The 20207-nt window shown below is 48.9% G+C and overlaps 1 protein-coding gene across 7 annotated transcripts; it reads left to right on the forward strand.

Moving 5' to 3' along the window:
- The first annotated feature begins 714 nt into the window (after positions 1-714).
- Positions 715-19180, forward strand: PRXL2A (peroxiredoxin like 2A). Of its 7 annotated transcripts, none has more exons than XM_024986695.2 (7): positions 829-2024; positions 3189-3272; positions 11001-11180; positions 13219-13310; positions 13955-14095; positions 14656-14820; positions 18396-19180. In XM_024986695.2, exons 1-7 carry the CDS (start codon positions 2021-2023, stop codon positions 18507-18509), a joined length of 780 nt encoding a protein of 259 aa, XP_024842463.1. In that variant the 5' UTR covers positions 829-2020; the 3' UTR covers positions 18510-19180.
- The last annotated feature ends 1027 nt before the right edge of the window (positions 19181-20207 follow it).

The raw sequence follows: 20207 nt of genomic DNA on the forward strand, positions 1-20207 counted from the left end.
CACCCTCTACCCAACAGACAGCACTCTGAAGGTGAATAAGGTTGCGGGATGGGGGTCAGAGGCTGGCAATTGTGAATTTGCTCCTAAAGCTTGAAGGGACACTCACCACAATGCGTCCGACCTAAAGCTTCTCGCTCCCTATACAAAACAAAAACCCCCCAAAGACAGAAAAGCCTTGAAAAATTAACTGCTCAAAAACGGTGAGGACTGAAACTCTAATACTTTGGCCACCTGATGCAAAGAACTGATTCATTGGAAAAGACCCTGATGCTGGGAAAGATTGAAGGCAGGAGGAGAGGGGAAGACAGAGGATGAGATGGTTGGATAGCATCATAGACTCTACGGACATGAGTTTGAGTAAACTCCGGGAGTTGGCGATGGACAGGGAAGCCTGGCGTGCTGCAGCCCATGGGGTCGCAAAAAGTCGGACACGACTGAGCGACTGAACTGACTGAAAGGGGCTGTCCTCGGGCTACAGGGCTTCCACATCCAAATAGTGCACGAGAGCCTCCTTTTGCTCCAGAAGGCGCTCCTGACAAATGAGTCAGGACTCTAGGGTCACCGCTAGCGAAGGACTGAGCTAAGCTGGAGCTGCGAGAACGAGGGGCCGGAGGATAGCGGGTCTCGAGAGCCACAGAGGGTTAGACGCGCGTTCGGAGTGAGAGACAGCGCCACAGCGCCGCAGGCACCGAGCCGCGGTGGGCGGGGCGGGTCACTTGGGCGTGGCCCGCGCGGCGGCGCAGGCGCGAACCTGCGCAGGCGCGGGGGCCACCCCTGCGACCCCTTGGGCCGGGGAGGGTTTATCAGTCAACCCACCCGGCATCCTACGCTAGAGGAGGCGGGAGGCCGGGGAGCGAGAGTCGTAGGCGCGGCGCGCTGGGGGTCCGCGAGGCTCGTGACGTCCGCGAAGGCAAGTGAGGAAACTGAGGTAGGACGGGGCGAGCGAGGCCGGTTGGCGCGGGCAGGTTAGCTGGATGCCGGACTCGTTAGGTCCGCCCGGCGATCAGCTTCGGGGCCCGCGGGAAGCTGCTTCCGAGCCGGCCGGCTGCGGCCGCACCTGCTGAGCCCGAGGCGGCCCCCACTCCCGCGGAGGACGACGCCCCTCCCACCCCAGTGCCCCGCGCTCCGCGAAAAAGCCAGCGTTTGCGGTCAGAAAACCAGGTTTCGGGACCGGCGTTGATCCGTTCGGCCAAAAATCACCCTTTTCACCGCCCCCAGGCTTTGAGAGAGGCTGATTGCACAGGCCTGCCTAGATTATTAGGACAAAGAACTGAGAAACGGACTCTTGTCCTGGCGCGTCTGTCCTGTGGGGCCGAGCCGGGATGAGCCTGGGGTTGTTTCCCAGGGGGTGGCGGGCGGACCAGCTGGCAATGTGCAGGTAGAGGCCGAGAACCTGGTCATGCGGGGCTCTGTGTTTTATGGGGTAGCGATTTCTCGCTTTTTTCATAATCTCAGAGGCACCTGTTTTGCCTCCCTCCTACAAAGGCAACTGAAAAGAGCCCAACCGTACGGATTTTAAAACACTGTGCTGAAGTGTGGGAATGAAAAATCAAGGCACTGATGATCAGACAGTCGCACCTCGAAGTTGTTGTAGGGATCAGAGCTGAAGCAGTTGGAGAAGGTGGTTAAGGCCCAGCCTGGCCAGGGTCGTGGGGAGACAGCACCCCCAGAGAGGCCATATGCCAGCTTGGGCTTCAGCCCCAGCTGACTCTGGGCTTCTTTTTGTTTACACACGAGGCTGTTTCCACAGCCCAGCTCCCTACCCCTCCGTTTAGTTTTTTTTTTTTTTTAATGTATTTTCCTTTGAACTTGGCAGATGATTAAAAACAGAAAATAATTACTTCGGATTTATTTAGCTAAGCCTTGTCCGGGAGCCAGCTTGGGAAGTCTCGGATGCTCCTGTTTCGGCTCAGTCGGGCAGATGAGAAACCCTGTCTCCTTGGAACGTATCCAGCCATTAGGAATCCTCCATCTTCATGTATAGACAACATTTTAGGGGCAACCACTGACTAATCTAGAAATGAGTAAGAATTACACCTCACATTCTGTCACTCTTTGTAAGGTAGCTTACAAAGCACCATGCATGCATTTAATCCTTCAGTTCTACAACTCTGTAGGTTACCTTTTGTAATTTGGTAATCATTCCTGTTTTACTAATGCAGAGCCTTGTCCAGCTTCTTACAGCTTGCAGCAATTTGAATTAGGTTTGAGTTATCCTTGGTGTGAACCTTCTTATCTTGCCGTTCTTTATAAAGGCATGCCATTTATTTGAGATCTTATGCAGTGTTCCTGAGGTGAATGAAGACACTTCTTACTTAATCTGCTCCTGTCACTTAAAGAGTGCTAGGAAAGTCTGGTGAGGACTGGAATTCTGGGGCTTGAAGCCCCAGGATCTGTTAGTATCCCAGAAATAAGGCAGCTCTCCTGCCAGCTGGGTACTTGCCTTTTTGTGAAATGTTGAGCAGAAACACTCCAAATGTCCCTCTGCTGAGGCGTGTGTGGCAAGAACTCTCTGGAGGGAACCAGCCTCACCCCTGAACTCAGTAGCCTCTGGCCCAGGGAGATTACAGCTGGGCAGGGCCCTTTGCCTTTTCTGGTGCTGGCGGGCTGTAGAAGGACAGCCTGGAGTATGCACTGTAGAGTGGGCAGAGGGGCCAGAGAAAAGCCAGGGTTCCCTCCAGACCCAGAACTTATGCCCAGGAGGCAGGCCTGCAGTGACACAGCTGGAGCAGCTGTTCAGTGTTTGGTGTCTGTTCTGCTTCACATCTCCTGCCCTTATAAGAGAATGAGTGAAGCGGAGTCCTGCAAAGAAGAGAACAGTGCTGCTTTGCAGTTCATTCCTCATTGCTCTTCTCATATTTTCTTCCTGAAAGTGCCCTTATTTTAAAGGAGCGCTGAGGTTCAGAGGGACAAGGTGAACTCTCAGAATCAAAGAGGAAGAAATAGGATTTTTGTCCTGAAGCCCAGTGTCTTTCATAGATTGAGCTTGCCTTCCCATCCACACTCATATAACTGAGCCCAGACTGGAGGCTATGCAAGCAGACGGCAGAATGGCCAGGGGTTTTGCAGGGCAGGGGGTGGGAGAAGCCTCAGGATACTGATGAGAGGAAAAGATGTCTCCCAGTCCTCACATTCCTTACACTGGCAAGTTTCCCAGTAACTGAGATGCCCTCTTGTTCTGCATTCAGCATCTGATCAGAACTTTGAATCTGGCATCTGGGAGACAGTCATCCCAAGGAGCAGAGCAGGAAGTTGGAGACTGAGGCAAGTAGGTGAGAGCTCCTTGCACCTGGCTAGTTCCTGGTGGTTGATGACAAGGGTGGGTGAGAGTGCGTCCCCTATTGCTCCTGGGGCCGTAGGTGCCATGACACCAGGCTGCTAAATTGTCATTTTCAAGGCTATCTTTTTATCATCCAGAACTGAGACGACCTTGTGACCGTGGGGAGGAGAGGTACAGAATGGCTTCTCAGCCAAGAATGGGCAATGTGACTCTCAAAAAACATTTGACTTCGAATTATAAACTGCTTGCAAAGCACTGGACTTGGGAGAGATTAGTGCTCTCTCTAGCCACATGATTTCCCAGGCTCTGTTCAGGAGCAGTTTTGCTTTCAGCCTTCTTCAGACCAGTGAGCCTACTTGAGGATCTCTGGGCCCCTTTCCTGAGCCCCACACTGTTGCAGCCTCTGCAGGTGTGTCCAGTGCAGGCTAAATAGCCATGAACTGGGAGTTGGGAGCCCTGAGACCCAGCGTAGTCACTAACCAGTCTTCCCCAGAAGTGACCTGGGACTAGCTGGTTCCATCTCTGGGCCTTAATTTCTTCTTTTACTTCGTGAAAGAGGGGCTGAACTAGAACTCTGAAGGAACGTGCATTAGCGAGAGCAAAGAAAAGAAGATGAAGCATGCTTTCCAGCCTCCTAGTTTCTTCTGTCTTCCTGAGGACCCCTTTCTTCCTCCTGCCCTGTCTCTGCCTCAAGCCAGCTCATTCTGAGTAGGGAAGATTCCCTGGGTGGGGCTTGGTTGGGCAGGTGTACCCTTAATGTTTGGAATATGATGCTGTCTCTACTTGTTTCGGGCATGAATTAACCCACCCAGTGCTGATACCTTGTTTTAGTAAGACTTTTATCAGTTCTTGCCCAGAGGCAGCTCCTTGAACAGGCAGAATGAGGCCTGGGGAAGCCGAGGGTGAGGCTGCACACACCCAGCAGGGGAGCAGTAGTGGCACGTGTCCCCATAACTTTCTGGATGTCAGAACCCTGGAGGTGCAGTCGTGCAGTAGTTCAGAGTCTTTGGATGGCAGAGCTGAGACAACCTCATAAATTTGTCAGTTCCCTCCTGTGTATGGATGAGGAGACCCAGGCCCAGAGCGTCTTCAGAGCTTGCGTAGGATCACCCTACCAATGAGCAGAGGAGCTAGGAACCCACCTAAGGTCACCTAAGCCCCAGGCTCAGGTATTTTCTTTAAGGTCAAACAAGCTACAAAGTCGTTCCCACTCTGCCTCACTGTGGAGTTGAAAGGGTAAAATTGAGATCATTGCATCCAGACATTTAATGCCTAGCAATTGACAGGATTTATGTTAAATAGATTCCTGCTGAATTTGCAGGAATGGATAAAGATGGCAGCTCCTACCCTCAGATTGATCCACCATATTGTGTAGATAGACGTGTAAATAACTAAATACACTAAGTCCATCTGCTTGTGCAATGTGCAAAAGTTATGTGTGTGTTTGCACACATGCATGCAGTCTGACCAGAGGTGAGGGAGCAGTCAGTTGTCAGGACTTTGAGGAAAGGCTCCGGGAAGAGAGTGTTAACCTGTGCCGTGCCTTTACCTAGTTGGCCTGGGTGGGGAGGGCATTCTGGATAACGGAAACAACACGAGCTGCAGTGCGGAGGCCTAACAAGACATGTTATAGTCCTTGCACATTGAGTGACCAAGGAGGGTGCTGAAATGGCTGGGAGTGAGGCAAGAATGGTGGCCTGAAGCTGAACTGTGAAGGGCCCTGGTGGTGGGTTGCAGAGTTTGTTTACAGTGAAAATCTGAAGGCAAGGGAAGGATGTGATCCGGCTGGAGAGTGTAACAGTTGATCTGCCTACAGCACGGAGAATAAGCAGAAGAGGGCTTGGAGCCAGCCAACCTCAGATCTGTAGTTACTGAGGCCAGGTGCAAAGTAACAAGGGCTTCACTCTGGACAGCAGCAGTGAAGGTGAGAAGAGGGCGGGTACTGAACCCATTGCATAGGATGGACAGAACTTCCTGACTGATTTTGTGTGGGTGATGAGGGAGAATGAAGAAGAAAATGCACTTCTCAGTTTCTGGCTTGCACAGTTGGCTCCATGCTTGTGTCATTCACTGAGCTGGGGAAAGGAACTCTGGAAGAGAAACTGACTTTAGTGGATGTCAGCTTTTGGTCACAGAGATAAACTATAGAACTCTCGAGTGGAAACTTCGAGTCCAGAGCAGCACATGGAACATGGAAGTCAATCCCAAGGTGGTGGGTGAAGCACCGGCCATAGGTGAGGTCACTGAGGCACAGAGTGTGGGTTTCGAGGTGTCTCGAAGTGGCAGGAAAAGATGGGAGGGCAGAGGGAGGTGAAGAAGAGACAGTGGTAAGTGGCCTCAGTGGTGTGGGGTGGAGGATGGGGCAAGGAGGCTGTCTGCCTAACTTGCGCTGCTCACCGCACAACAGGCCAGTAAATCGAGAGACAGGGTGTCAGGGGAAAGAATAGCGATTTTATTCAGAAAGCCACTAGGCCAAGAAGACAGTGGACTGGTGTCGCAAAGAATCATGTTACCTGAGTTAGAATTCAGCCTTCGTTTATATGGAAAGGGGAGGGGACATGGCTGATTATTGCAAATTTCTTGATGCAGATATTCTTTGTTCTTGCAGCTGTCAGAGTAGGTCCGGTCACAGTGTTCCTTTAAACCATCAACAAGACAATTGTTATTTTCTGTTGTGCAACTTTTTAAAGATCAAAGCCTTGAGAACACCTTTCATGTATATTTCAGGCTCTAGGCAATGTTCTTTCACAAAGGTGCAGTAAGTACCAGCTGACTAAGCACAGAGCACGAGGGTTAGAGCTAAAGGAATAGAGCCAGCGTGGAGTCAGGCTTGTTTGTCTGTTACACAAGCAGCCATGGAGAAAGGGACAGCTCCTTTTATTTCAGTTACTGTGACCCCAGGACTGTGTTAAGGTCTGCGTTAAGGACTTTGCTTCATTAGCCTGCTCCAGAAAGCAGAGAGGGAGTCTGTTGGCACTTGATAAATGTTATAATCTGCATGACTGCAAATGACTCAACATTTGCTCAGTGTTTTGAAGGACTAGGGGGTCTTGGCAGCTGTCCATATTGATGTTTTTTGGAGATTGACTATTGGCAGCTGAAGGTGCCCCACGGTTTGTGGGTGGCCTGGTCCTGCCTACGGAGTGAGTGAGCTTAGGGCCAAAGGCGGGACTCGAGAGCCCAGCCTCCAGCCTTCCCCTGCCACCTGCTCCTTGCCTACTCCTAGCCGGTCAGCAGGAGCCGGGGTGTGTACTCTGTGCATGGGGGATGGTGAGTGCCTGGTTCCCAGGTTTGAAAGGTTGGGTATACGGGACCGTATGTGGTCGAGGGCAGGTGCCTTGTGAAGCTCTGGGTACCGGGGAAGAAATACTCTGAACTTGAGACTGGAGGGGGGTGGAGGTAGGGTCATGATCAGGAACCCAGAATGCACAGGCTCCAAAGTGAGCTGTTCCTGAAAGAATCTTGTGATGCCACTGGGTGCTTTGGAAGCTTTGCCATTCACCTTGTCCAACCCCCTCATTTTGGAGTTGAGGGAAAGGAGGCTGGGGGAGGGATCAAGCCAGCAGGGCCTCAGGAGCCCGGCTGTGTCTCGTGCCCCCATGCTCATCCCAGCCCGGCGCTGCCACTCTGAGCCGCCCCAGCTGTTGTTTGTGGTCTTATCAGGCTTCACCTTCTTCTGTGGGAGAGCCCGGATCAGATAAGTCCCACAGTGGGCAACCGAATACTGTGGTGGTGTCAGGTGAGGGTCGGCTCTTCTGTAAACAGCCTCGCTATTATCTTTCAGAGAAGCACTGACCCTTTCCTTAACAGAAGGGGGATAGAGAGGGGAGGAAAGAGAAGAGACCTCTGTCACATGGTGAATTTCCTTTCAACATGTGGTTTGACTGTATGTGATGAATGAAAAAATAAGTTGATCTTTTAAAATTCTAAGACAAAAGACACCAGGCCCTTTGACCTCCAGAAACCCCACCAGTGAACGCTTTGAGAGGCCTGTGTAGTAGAAAGATTCAGGGTCTTAGTGGTCTGGATCCAGGAGACAGTATTGCTGCCTGCTAGCTCTGTGACTGGAAGGAGGTACTGAACTTCTCTAAACTTAACTGTTGTCAGCTGCGCAACAGGAGGCTATGTGCGTGATAAGACTGGAGAGAGAGTGAAATTGAGGCACTCATTTTGGATGGTACTAAGTAAGTGCTTGGAGAAGGCAATGGCACCCCACTCCAGTACTCTTGCCTGGAAAATCCCATGGATGGAGGAGCCTGGTGGGCTGCAGTCCCTGGGGTCGATAAGTCGGACATGACTGAGCGACTTCACTTTCACCTTTTGCTTTCATGCATTGGAGAAGGAAATGGCATCCCACTCCAGTGTTCTTGCCTGGAGAATCCCAGGGACGGGGGAGCCTGGTGGGCTGCTGTCTATGGGGTCGCACAGAGTCGGACACGAACTGAAGAGACTTAGCAAAGTAAGTGCTGCTGTACCGGCCACCCTCTCTCTCCAGTTAGTAGCCTTAGAGGTTCACATGATTCGGCATTGTTCCATGCAGATATTAAGCTTCCCTCTACCTCCAGGCTTCCTTTTGTGAGTGGAAATAGCTGTGATTCAGGTTTCATGGCACATGCCCCAAGGCTTGTTGGGTTGGGAATTGTTTTGCAACTTAGGGGGGCTTGGCTGGGAGGTGGATCTATACACTCTACTTCCTTCTGGCAGAAGGGCCAGCTGCTCGAGGCCCACTGGGAGCATATGTTCCCAGAGAGGCCTGCCTCTCCCCTCTGGTGCTGATAACACTCTCACATCTTAGTGCTTCGGGGCCTGGGGTTGAGGGCGGAGCTCCCCGAAGGGGTGACTCTGTGCTCAAGCCTTCTGGATCACAGCTAGAGGTGCGGATGGGGTGCTGAACAAAGCTCCTGGGGGTTCTGAAGCCCCTGTCTTGTGTTCCAGCTCATGAACTGGAGGTAGAGAGTCAGGGGCCTGTAGGACATTCACACCCAGCCAGTCTGCTGTTTCCCAGGCTTATTGAGCCGCAGCCTGGCCTAGCTCTTCCATCCTGCTCTCTGAGTTTCTCCAAAGCCACTTCCTTCTAGGTGCTTCTGTGGCTCCCCAGACCAGACAGAAGCGTTTTCATCCCTGCACTGCCCTAGCGCAGTGTTGATACCGTGCCTGCGGTGTGGTCTCACCTTTCTTTTTCCCCCTCACCTTTCCACCCTGTTACCGGTGTACTAGGCCTGTAGCTCCTAGAGGACTGTTTATCATTTAGTTAAAATTCCCAAATTGCCACTTATTAAACAGATCAGTGCTGAATAAATGTTTGGAAATAAATGTTGAGTCTATTTGAGCCTGATTCCCTTGTACTCAGGAGCAAACAGGCTCAATGATGATGGATGGGCAGTGGAGAGATGGAGCCTGTTTGTCTCCAGGAACAGCAGTGGTGTGTTAGAAGGATGCAGAGCTGACTGTGAGGGTCCCCGGACTTCCTAAAACTTAATGATGTGTCCCAGGAATTGAAGCGAGTCCTTTGGAAGGGTAGGTGTAAGCTGGCCTTTGTGAGCTGACGCAGAAATGGTATCGAATCTGTGATCAGAGACCGTAGCCTGTGGATCTGAATCATACACACTTATCAGGAGTCCAGGGAGGCTTTGGAAATACGTCAAGGTACAGAAATTGCACCCCGCTCTGGAGAATCTCCTGTTTATAGCAGGCAGGTGAGAGCTGTGGTTTTCCTCCTGATTGTTCTATGAACCATAATCCAATAATGTATAACTTTGCCACATAAAAAAACAAATTGGAAATCGGCCTGTGGAATGTTCTTTCCTGCTTGGCCCAAGTGCTTTGGTCGTCCATAAATCACCATTTCCATCACTCAGTCTTGTCACTCCAATATGCCTGTGAATGGTCTGCCACATCTGATGAAGATGCAGGTTGTGATTCCTTAGTTCTGAGGTAAGACTGGAAATTCTGCAGTTCTCCCTGGTGCCAATGCTGCCAGCCCATGAGAGCACGTTTTGAGGTTATACGACGTGCTTCTCTCCCAGTTCACTTGGTCCCTCCCCCAACACACACACAAATAGACACATACAGCCTCCCCTTCTTTTTCCTCTTCCCTCTGGTACAGATGCCAGATTCCTCTTTCTTAAAGGCTATTTTTGTTGGTTATTCCCAGTTCACACCCCACACCCACTGCCTGGAAGTCCCCTTTTATGTCTGAACTCAAGTCTAAACTTCTCAGGCTGACCTAAACACTAGTCTGGCTTACCTTTTCTGCCCAAAACCATCACCACCAAGTTACTCCCAACCTCACCTCTTGGCAGTGGACCCCTCCCAGCCCCCTCCTTTGGCTATGACGTGCGAATTTCTGGGCCTTTGCTTAAACCTTTGGAGAAGTCCTCTCCTGAGTAGAGTCTCGCAGGGGGAATCAAGTCTTTGGTTAGGTGGGATGAGGTCAAGTGGGTCACAGAGACACAGACACATAGATACATACCCCAGGACGGTCCCAGTGATCCTAGCAAATAGAGTCATGCTAGTACTTAGGGAGGAAGGCTCCAGTGTAAGTCAGATCCTAGGATGGCTAGTGGGCCAAATGGAAAGACAGAAACTGTAAGTGGTTGTCAGGAAAAGAAGGCTGGATAGGGTATCTGTCACTCTTACAGAGGTGGGTTGCTTCGAGGAGCTTGCACCCAGAAGCACAAGGCTTCCCAACTAGAGGAAGCCCTAGTGCAGCCCCTGAGCACGAGCTGAGGATGAGGCTAGATTCCACAGGACCTGCCTGTGCCTCCATTTCAACCAGCGAGCCCCCTGCCTGACACAGACATCTGTTGCCCAGCCCTCTGAAACAGACTCCCCCCGCCCCGCCACCCCAGCACCATGCTCTTTTCTTACACGATGCCTACTCTCTCAGACTGTGACTCTGTTCCTTCAGCAGACATCTGTGTAGTTCTGTTCACAGGGGGAAATGTCAGATTAATAGTAGCCATCTCTATTAAACTATATAGTAAGGGTAGATATTTAGAGGACATTTGCGTTGTCAACTATGGTTTTATGTAATGCTCCTTTTTTGTTATTTGCTTGTTTTCACTTTGAGCCTGTTTTATTTGTATAATGATCAGAAAATAAAAGTCTTCTCAATTGGGAGAAATGTACTCAGATTGCCTGTCTGCCTCGAGTGAGGTCCTGCTGGGCACTGTTGGGGGCTGGATGAAATAGGAGGACTGGTCTCTCTGTGCCTGAGGGGTTCACAGTGAGGAGGAAGGGTAGGGTAACAAGAAGGGGATCGGCACTCTGAGTAATCTAATTACACAAGAAGCTGCTCCCTCCCCAGGGAGGTGGGAGCTGTGACTCCTGGACTGAAGGCATGGACAGGCATTGAGGAGGAGGGAGGGAAGTGCTGGGGGTTGCAGCCTGGAGGAACACCATCAGACCAGGAGGTGACAGCTTTGGGCATGGGAGAGGGATCAGCAAGAGAGGCTGTCACTCTCTTGCCTGGCTCCTGACCTGGAAGTGAGCTCCTTGGGTCAGGAACCTCCATATGTCCGTCATAACCCCCCAGGCTCCTATGGTGGCGGATCCCTTGATAGCATCCCTTGTCTAGTTCTATCTCTGATGCTGCAGCTCCCCCTCCCTTGGCCTCTGGCACCCTGATTAGCTGTCCAGCCAGAGCCCTGTCCCAGAGATCAGATTACAGCTGTCCTGTGGGAGCAGTAACATCTTCTTCCTTCCTCTCAATCCCCAGAAATGTCTTTCCTCCAGGATCCCAGTTTCTTCGGCATGGGAATGTGGTCCATTGGTGCGGGGGCCATAGGAGTTGCTGCCTTGGCACTGCTCCTGGCCAACACAGACATGTTTCTGGCCAAGCCCGAGAAAGCAGCATTGGAGTATCTGGAGGACATAGACCTGAAAACACTGGAGAAGGGTAAGTGGTGACCCCACCGGTGTCAGTACTTTTCCAGGGCACTGGGTTGCAGGCCTACTTATTTTTTTTCTCTCTGAAGTAGTTTCTTCTTTTTGTTTTCACTGAGAAGGCAGTGTAACATTAGAAAAAATTTAATAACACTTTTAAAATTACTGATAATTTAAATTTTAAATTACCATTACCCTAACACAATAATCTTTTTAATTTTTGAACATTCTTTTCCAGGTGTACATGTTGTAGTATGTATTTGTGATCTGAGTGTACATGATTTCTTTTACAGTATAGCTTTTTCTTATCAAAAGCATTATTCATTTTCTCATGTTGTCTCTCTAAATGTAATGATAATTGTTCCGTAATATTTAGTAACAGTGCACCATGGCCAACTCAGCCACGCCTTCCAGAGTGTGGAGTGTGTCCTGAGGGATTCAAGGCGCCTGGGCCTTCCCAGGTGGTGCTAGTGGTAAAGAACCCGCCTGCTAATGCAGGAGACAAGAGACGTGGGTTTGATCCCTGGGTCAGGAAGATCCGCTGGAGGAGGGCATGACAGCCCACTCCAGCATTCTTGCCTGGAGAATCCCATGGACAGAGGAGCCTGGTGGGCCACAGTCCATAGGGTTGCAAAGAGTCAGACATGACTGAAGTGACTTAGCATGCTCACAGGCATGGATCTTCAAAAACAGGAGCTCCTGAGTCAAATAAGTTTGAGAAATATTGTGTGTCCAGTTCCATGTTCCTGATGCGAGCACAGGGCTTTGCTTAGTGAGATGAGGTGTCTGAATTTTCACTGGTACAGGTGTGGGCAGCCTCACCTCTGGTACAGCCAGGGTACCCGAGGAAGCACAGTCACATTTTTAGAATAGACCCGCCTGTCTCCTTCCTGGGGAGCCCACTAGAGCCCCTGCTGGATGGCTGAGAGCCACATGTGGTGACTCAGCTGCCTTCCTGTGCTCTTGGCCTTGGACCTGAAGCTCAGGGGTTTCAGTCGTACCCATACTGTGGGTTCAGTGGGCATGAGGATTAGGTGCAAGTTGGGGCTCACTGACTGGGTGGTCTCCAAGTTGACCCCTCAAAAGGAGACCATCATTTCTGTTCAGTAAGTGAGGAAGCTTGTGAAGGGAAGGCAGGAACTGTGATTGCAGATTTATGATGTAGGTTCCCTTGGTAAGGGACTAAGAAGCCATGGAGACAGAGAGCTCTGTTTCACTATGTTCAACCCAGAATTTCCCCATATGATTTGATTTCAACCCTCTCCCACCTTTATTTTCCTAGGTAACATTTCACAGGCACATGGATTCCTCACTGAAATAATAAGGGATAGTGCTTACTCAGCCCTCACTGACTCTATTACGAGATGCTGCAGTGAGCTCTTTTATATCCATGTTTTAATACCCCTTGTGGCCCAAAGTGGAGCTGCTAGGCGTCTGCATTTACAGATAGGGAAAGGAAGGTTCAGGGAGGAGACATAGCCTGCCTAGGCTCACACCTCGATGCGACTCAGGCTGACCAGAGCCGGGCTTGAGCTGCACTGCTCTGCTACCCGAAGCATCTCCTTCTTGGGCATTTTCTACCCTCTCCTGTGGATAACACTGGAGTTAACATATTGAGGTTAAATTTAGAAAAAAAAAAGTTCAGTTGATTTCTTTAAATACTTCCTTCAGAGTTGGGATTTTCTTGGCCCAGTGCAAGGTCTTGTTCAAGTTTTGGCCATGTGTTAGCCCTAAAGCACTGTTATAAGGTCCACCGAGACCAGCAAAGGAATACACTACTTTTCCAGAAATATTCCAGTTTGGGATATTGCAGTTCACAACTAGATTTTTATGGGGGAGGGGGCTTCTGGTTAGGGAGTAGGGCTCTTCCACTGGATTCATTTTCCTCCAAAAGATGAATATTGCCTGTCTGTGTTTCCTGTTTGACTTTTTCCTCAATGTGTGAAGTACTTTTCCAGGTCCTCTGTTAGGCCTGGTGCTGTTTATGAGGTGCTTAGAGGTCGGGGGCAGCCAAGAGGAAATGATACTGAATTCTCTTTTCTTCTCCTCAGATGCAGTAACTTTTAAAGCGAAGGCGCTCTGGGAGAAGAATGGAGCTGTGATTATGGCTGTGCGGAGGCCAGGCTGCTTCCTCTGTCGGGAGGTGAGTGCACTGGAGGACCTGTTCATAGGAAGGGATCCTAGCAAGTGGGAACTGGGGCATTTCCAGCCAGGACCAGCACTGGCGCAGTCTGTCATTTATTCCAGGTTTTTTGTTTTGGTCTAATTCTCTGTTTCTCTTCATGTAAGAGTTCACCTTATCCTAGGGTTAACCCCATGCTTGACCTTCCTTTGGCAATCCAAGGCCTGTGAGTCTTGTACTCTGTCCTGTACCAGCTCCAATGCCCATGTTCCTGATGTGAGCACAGGGCTTTGCGTACTGAAATGAGGTGTCTGGATTGTCACTGGTACAGGTGTGGGCAGCCTCACCTATGGTGCAGCCTTGGCACCTGGGGAAGCATGGCCACACTTTTAGACTAGACCCACCTGTCTCCTTCTTGGGGAGCCGCTGGCATTCCTGCTGGATGGCTGAGGGCTGGAGGTGGTGACTCCGCTGCCTCCCTCAGCCTTAGATCCGAAACTCGGGGATTTCAGTCTTGCTGATCATGTGAGTACAGTGGGCATGATCGTCTGTTCTCCTGCATTTGGTGCATTTGTCTTTCCTACACTCTGGGCCTGTAGGAGACGGTGTTGGCTGGCCACAGAGTCCCAGGAGTTCATGCCCTTGACCTTTCCATTTTTCTGCAGGAGGCTACAGATTTGTCCTCCCTGAAGCCCAAGTTGGACGAGCTGGGCGTCCCCCTCTATGCAGTGGTAAAGGAGCACATCAAGAATGAAGTTAAGGACTTCCAGCCTTATTTCAAAGGAGAAATCTTCCTGGATGAAAATGTATGTGTGGTGTGAGCCAGTCAGACACAGACTGCTGGGGATGGTGCTCATGCATGAAGAGTTTGGTGGCTCCCAGCCTGTCTGGCCAGGAGCTGAAGTTGGCCTCCCTTTCAGCTTCCCCCAGCCCTCTGAGCAGAGCACGAGTGAAAAAAAAAACTTAAAAACTGTCTTTCAGATTTTACTTGAGCCCTTCCTGACTTGTGACCCAGGAATGGGAGCCTTGAAAATAGCTAAGAGCTCTGCTGGGTCCCCCGCCCTGTAGGGGGGTGCCCAGCAGCAACGCCTGTCCCGTAATTCACTGTGCCCTTATTCTTTCCCCTACACTCGCCTCTGCAGAGTGTAGGACTGTTATCACTTGGTCAGGCCCAAGAAGCCTGTACGTCTGTAGCAAGAGATAGCAAGAGTTGCAAGCTGCAGGGTTCTGTTTGGTCCCGCGCAGTTTAGAGCGCTCTTGGGCGGGAGCTGTGTGTGTGTCAGGGGTGGAAGATGTGAACCAGCAGAAGGCAGGAAGGCAGGCATACGGGCTACTCACATGGGGTCTATCTTCCTCAATCCTGCAGAAAAAGTTCTATGGCCCACAGAGACGGAAGATGATGTTCATGGGATTTGTCCGTCTGGGCGTCTGGCAAAACTTCTTCCGGGCCTGGAATGGAGGCTTTTCTGGAAACCTGGACGGCGAGGGCTTCATTCTTGGGGGAGTCTTTGTGATGGGACCAGGAAAGCAGGTAAATTCCTAGCATTCACTTGGGGGTCTGAGAGCATAAGACACCAGTCTGTTGGTGGGAGGGTGATTTTCCCTAATCGGAGTCTCCCAGCCTTCCTTCCAGAAAGCCAGGGATGATGTGGATGGGGAAGCGGGCTCCTCCTGCTCTCTCGGCACCTCACGCGGGAGCCGCCTCCCCCGTCACAGTAACATCACAGCATAGTGTGAGCCTTGCAGGAGTACCTTGTGAGGGCGATGAGTGAGCGCACCAACCAGGACAGCTCCTCAGTGGCACTGTGGGGGCCTGACCCAGGTTTTCTGATGTCGAGTTCTGTTTTCCACATTAGAACAAAAGCAGAGTCTTTATTCTGTGAAAAATTTACTCCCTTGCAGTGTTCCCTGTCATTGAGGACGGATAGTAAAGTGACGAGAAGGAATGGAAACAGACCTCGCTGGGGGAGCAGCTGGGGGAGCAGCTGGGAGCTGTGGTGGGCGGGGTGCTTTCCGCATGGGGGTCCTGGTGGCAGGGCACAATTCTGTGTACACTCTGGCTTGGGTCCCAGCCGTGGGGATCCAAAACAGGGGCCTAGGAGGAGAAGGTGTAGAGAGATGAGGACTCTGTGGGCCCAGGAGGTGGTGGGTAGATGTTCCATGTCAGACTCAGGGCAGTGCCAGCAGAGGCCGGGCAGGTACAGAGCTAGGACAGGGTGCAGTGGGTGCCGGCTCAAGGGCCTGGCAGGAGGACCCAGAGACTCAAGGTCTGACTTCTAAATCTCTAGGCCTGTCTCGCCAACTTTAGGCATGACGTTAATACTTGGGCTCATCTGTAAAAAAGACAGGATTGGGAATTCCCTGGCAGTCCAGTGGTTAGGAGTCAGTACTTCCACTGCAGGGGGAACAGGTTCAATCCCTAGTTGGGGAACTTAAAATCCCACAAGCCTTGTGGCACAGCCAAAAAGACAGGGTTGGTCTTCATGGTGGAGATTCCTACTGACACTGCTAACTGCATACTTTTACCAGGCAGGGAAGAATAAGCTAGTGGGAACAGAAAGCCTTCAATTTTTTTAAAAGAACTTTTTATTTTGTATTGGGGTGTAGCTGATTAACAAGTAGTTGTTGTTCAGTCGCTCAATCGTCCAACTCTGTGTGACCTCGTGGACTCCAGCACACCAGGCCTCTCTATCCTTCACCATTTCCCAGAGCTTGCTTAAACTCATGTCCATTGAGTCGGTGATGCCATCCAACCATCTCATCTTCTGTCATCCTGTTCTCCTCCTGCCTTCAATCTTTCCCAGCATCAGGGTCTTTTCCAATGAGTGGGCTCTTCGGATCAGGTGGCCAAGGTATTGGAGCTTCAGCTTCAGCATCAGTCCTTCCAATGAATATTCAGGATTGATTTCCTTTAGGATTGAGTGGTTTGATCTCCTTGCATTGCAAGGAACTCTCAAGAGTCTTCTTCAACACCACAGTTTGAAAGCATGAACAAACAGTGTTGTGATATTAATAGTTTCAGGTGAACAGCAAAAGGATTCAGCTATACATACACATATATACATTCTCCCCCAAACTCCCCTTCCATCCAGGCTACCACATAACATTGAGCAGAGTTCCATATGCTATACAGTAGGTCCTTGTTGGTTATCCATTTTAAATATATCAGTGTGTACATGTTGATCCCAAACTCCCTAATTATCCCTTCCACCCACCCGCACAACTATAAGTTCATTCTCTAAATCTTTGAGTCTCTTTCTATTTGGTAAGTAAGTTCCTTTGTATTGTTTCTTTTCAGATTCCACATAAGGGATGTCAGACGATATTTCTCCAGAAAGCATTCAATTTTAAGCAGTATTTCAAGTCTTTTTCTTTTAAACCTTGGGTATCTGCAGTTGCTTGTCTGAGAATCTAGCATGATCTGGTGTCTGGTATAACATTAACTTATTTGCTAACTTTCTGGTAAATTTATCAACATGTCTTAGTGACAGGGACTGCCAGTGAGTACCTGCCTTGTGCCAGATGCTCATCTACATGATCTCATGTCTTCTCTGCAGTCAGTCTGGGGTAGTCAGTATTTTTATTCCCACCTACATGTAAGAGAATGGACCTATGAAATAACTCAGCAGGAGAGAAAGTGACTCTCCTGCTGCAGAGACGCCGCCCTTCCCTTGCCCATAGCTCCTTCTTGCAGATGGTTCCCAAAGATCCCTTCCGGGTACCCTTGCAGTTGGGCAGGCCACTTCCTTAGGATCCTTCAGCCTCTCCCCACTCTGGACTCCTAGGATTCCTTCTCTTCCTATCCCTGCCTCTCTCAGCCCCCAGGGCAGGGCCCGGCTCCCCTGCCAGCCTCCTCTTGCCTGGCAGTGACTCACCTGGTGCTCACAGGCTCCCTAAGCCCGGCTGCTCACTCTGATGTTGCTAGGTGTGTTGCTTGACTTTGTTGGTGCCCCTGGAGCTCCTGCCTTCTTCCTTCCTGGTGGAAGGTTGACCAGGCTGGCCCAGCTTCAGGACTCACCTCTGTGTTTCTTGAGAGCAGAGTTTTTGCAGTTCCACTGTGCCAAGTGCCACTCAGTAGGGATTTTCTTTGTAATAATCTTTAAAGCATACTTACTTTTAAAATAATGCACTTTCAACGTAGGAAATATGAAAATGGAGAAGGTGGGGAGAGCTCAGTTAACAGAGTCAACTTGTTAGAACAGAGCTGAGCTGAGGGGCCTTTTATTTTTTTTAGAAAATGATATCTTACTAAATTAGATATTCTCTTTTAACTTAACAGTGTATCATGAACATTTCCTTATGTCATCATATGTTCTTCCTCAGTGTTTCTAATGTCTGCAAACTGCCCTGATGAGCAAGTAAATATAATTTAATTTCCTGCTGTCCTTCCCGGTAGTGGAAGGAGATCACCCTTCCCACAGGGTGGTGATACTTTTTATTTTTTTTTTAAGTCTTTACGAATAATGGTAAAAAGAACATGTTTACAGTGTTTACTTTTCAAATTCAATTTGAGTTTAATTTATTATGTGTCGGAGAACTCTCTAACAAGGATTCCTTGATGCTGATCTCCAGCATATTATTTTGTCTTTTTTACCACTTCAGGGTACTTTGGGGCATACCATGTCTTAGTGCATTATGCTTCACTAAATGCACTAAGACTCATAGGTAAACTGAAGAGAGGGTCACCCTTCTCAGGTCGTCATTGGGTGCCCATCAAGGCCTGACCTCGGAGTTCCACTTCCACACCATCAGGCTTTTCTGAGCAAGCTCCTGTTCTCTTCTGCCTGGAATGTCCTTTTCTCTGCACCTCTCCCTTCACCGTCCATGGTGTATTGTCTGTGAAGCCTTCCTTGATCGCCTGTTACATTAATCACTCCTGACTTCCTGCTCCCAAAGTGCTGCATGTAGAGTCCAGATTATTTTGAGGGAGACTTCCTGATCCACCTTCCCCAAAAGACTGCACTTCTCAAGGACAGAGCCCATCCTGATTTGGATCTCTGTTCCTTGCTGCCCCAAGCATAGGGCTTAATGGACAGCTGGCACTCAGAGTCTGTCTCATGAATTTCTCAAGAGTAAGGACTGATGTAGTCTCTTGTTTCCTTTTAGGGCATTCTTCTCGAGCACCGAGAAAAAGAATTTGGAGACAAAGTAAATCTGACTTCTGTTCTGGAAGCTGCTAGGAAGATCAGACCACAGACTTCGGCCTCAGAGAAACAATGATTGTGTGAAACTGCCCAGCTCAGGGATAACTAGGACTCTCACCTGTGTTTGCAGGATGTGTTGTGGTTCCACTGCTGTCCCTAAGGAGTTATAAACCCATTTATGCCATATTCTCAGTATAGACCATTAACATATTTTAATATTGTACTCTGTGTAGGTCTCATAAGGCAAAATAAGGTCTAATAAGCCCCCAAACAAGACTGATAAAAATCTAAGAAGCTAATAAGGCTTATTTCAGCTAAAACCTGGAAAATCTGAGGCTTAAGGTTGACTGTTACACTTCATCACAAATGTACATGGTGTTTGAGTGCTATTATTTGAAATGATTTTTATCTTCATGTCTTTAAAAATCTTAGAAAAGTTGATGATTGACTTGATTAAAGATACAAAGTTTTTGGCTCATGTTTTCACAGTAATAATGAATGATTTATTTTATAATGTTAAAGTAATACATAAAAGAATTGATGTGCTTTGGATGACTTGATAAAGGTAAATAATAAAGTGAAATCTATTTTCTCATTGTCTTCCATTCTAATCTTGGAAATTTGATTTTCTACAAGGAATGATCTTCTAGAAAGCATGGTTCTGGTTCTAATAAAATTAAGCATCAAAAATTGTCCATAAATACACATTTCTGATAAAACTAACAATAAAAATATTTACCATAATAATGGCTGAATTTATTAAATCATTGGTGTCAAAGATACTGAATGTGAAAAATCAGTGCTCTGCATGTGTATGGGGTATGGTTGGTAAAGGAGTTCCCCTCGTTCTAATGATCTAGGAGATTTCCAAATGACCAGAAAAGTTCATCCTGTCATTCACGTGAGTGATTTTGCTGTCTTTTCTAGAGAAATGACTTGGCATTTAAAATTGGTAGTTGCTTTCTTATTGATGGTCTTTTGGCCTAATTTGGTAACTGAAGGGAAAAAAGGACAGAGAAGATGAAATGTAACTTAATTCATTAGTTTGTTACGTTTGAAATTTTGTCGTGTGAGTAAGTATGATGCCCACAAAAGCCTGAAGGGGACTCTGCCCTAGAGAGTCTGCTCAGGGCACCAGACCAGCCCAGGAGTAGGAAGGCAGGGATGGGAGTCCAGAGGAGAGGAGTACAGTGGTCCCCCTCTACATGTATATGTTCCAAGAACCCCTCCGGCTGCCTGAAAACATGGAAGACGCTGAACCCTATGTATACCGTGTTTTTTCCTATACATGCATACCTATTATAAAGTATAAATTAGACAAGAGATTAAAAACAATAAAATAGAAAAATTATACTCTGATAAAAGTTATGTGACTGTGGTCTCTCTCAAAGTATCTTAATGTACTATACTTATCCTCCTTGTGATGCTGAGATGCTATGTACTGAGATGAAATGAGGTGAATGACGTAGGCATTGTAGGGTCAGGCAACTGCTGACCTGACAGTAAGAAGAAGGATCATCTGTCTGCTCCAAGTGATCCTGGATCCCTGAGCCATGACAGTGTTGGGGTTTGGGTGCCAGAAGCAGATGATGGGGATGCTTGTGCATCCCACGCAGGACAGCGGGACAGAGCAAGATTTCATCATGCTACTCAGAACGGCGTCCAATTTAAAACTTCACAATTTTTTTTTCTGAAATTTTCCATTTAATATTTTCAGAGGGCAGTTGACTTCAGGCAGCTGAAAGGGTGGAAAGCAAAACCATGGATAAGGGGG

The sequence above is a fragment of the Bos taurus genome, chromosome 28 (genome assembly GCF_002263795.3).
Source record: "Bos taurus isolate L1 Dominette 01449 registration number 42190680 breed Hereford chromosome 28, ARS-UCD2.0, whole genome shotgun sequence".
NCBI classification, from domain to species: Eukaryota; Metazoa; Chordata; class Mammalia; order Artiodactyla; family Bovidae; genus Bos; species Bos taurus.

Bases quoted from the DNA above. Each gene is read 5' to 3' on its own strand.
- PRXL2A (XM_024986695.2), top strand. The intron at 3,273-11,000 runs GTGAGAGCTCCT...CTCAATCCCCAG, and splicing joins TTGGAGACTGAGGCAAGTAG to AAATGTCTTTCCTCCAGGAT. The intron at 13,311-13,954 runs GTGAGTGCACTG...ATTTTTCTGCAG, and splicing joins GCTGCTTCCTCTGTCGGGAG to GAGGCTACAGATTTGTCCTC.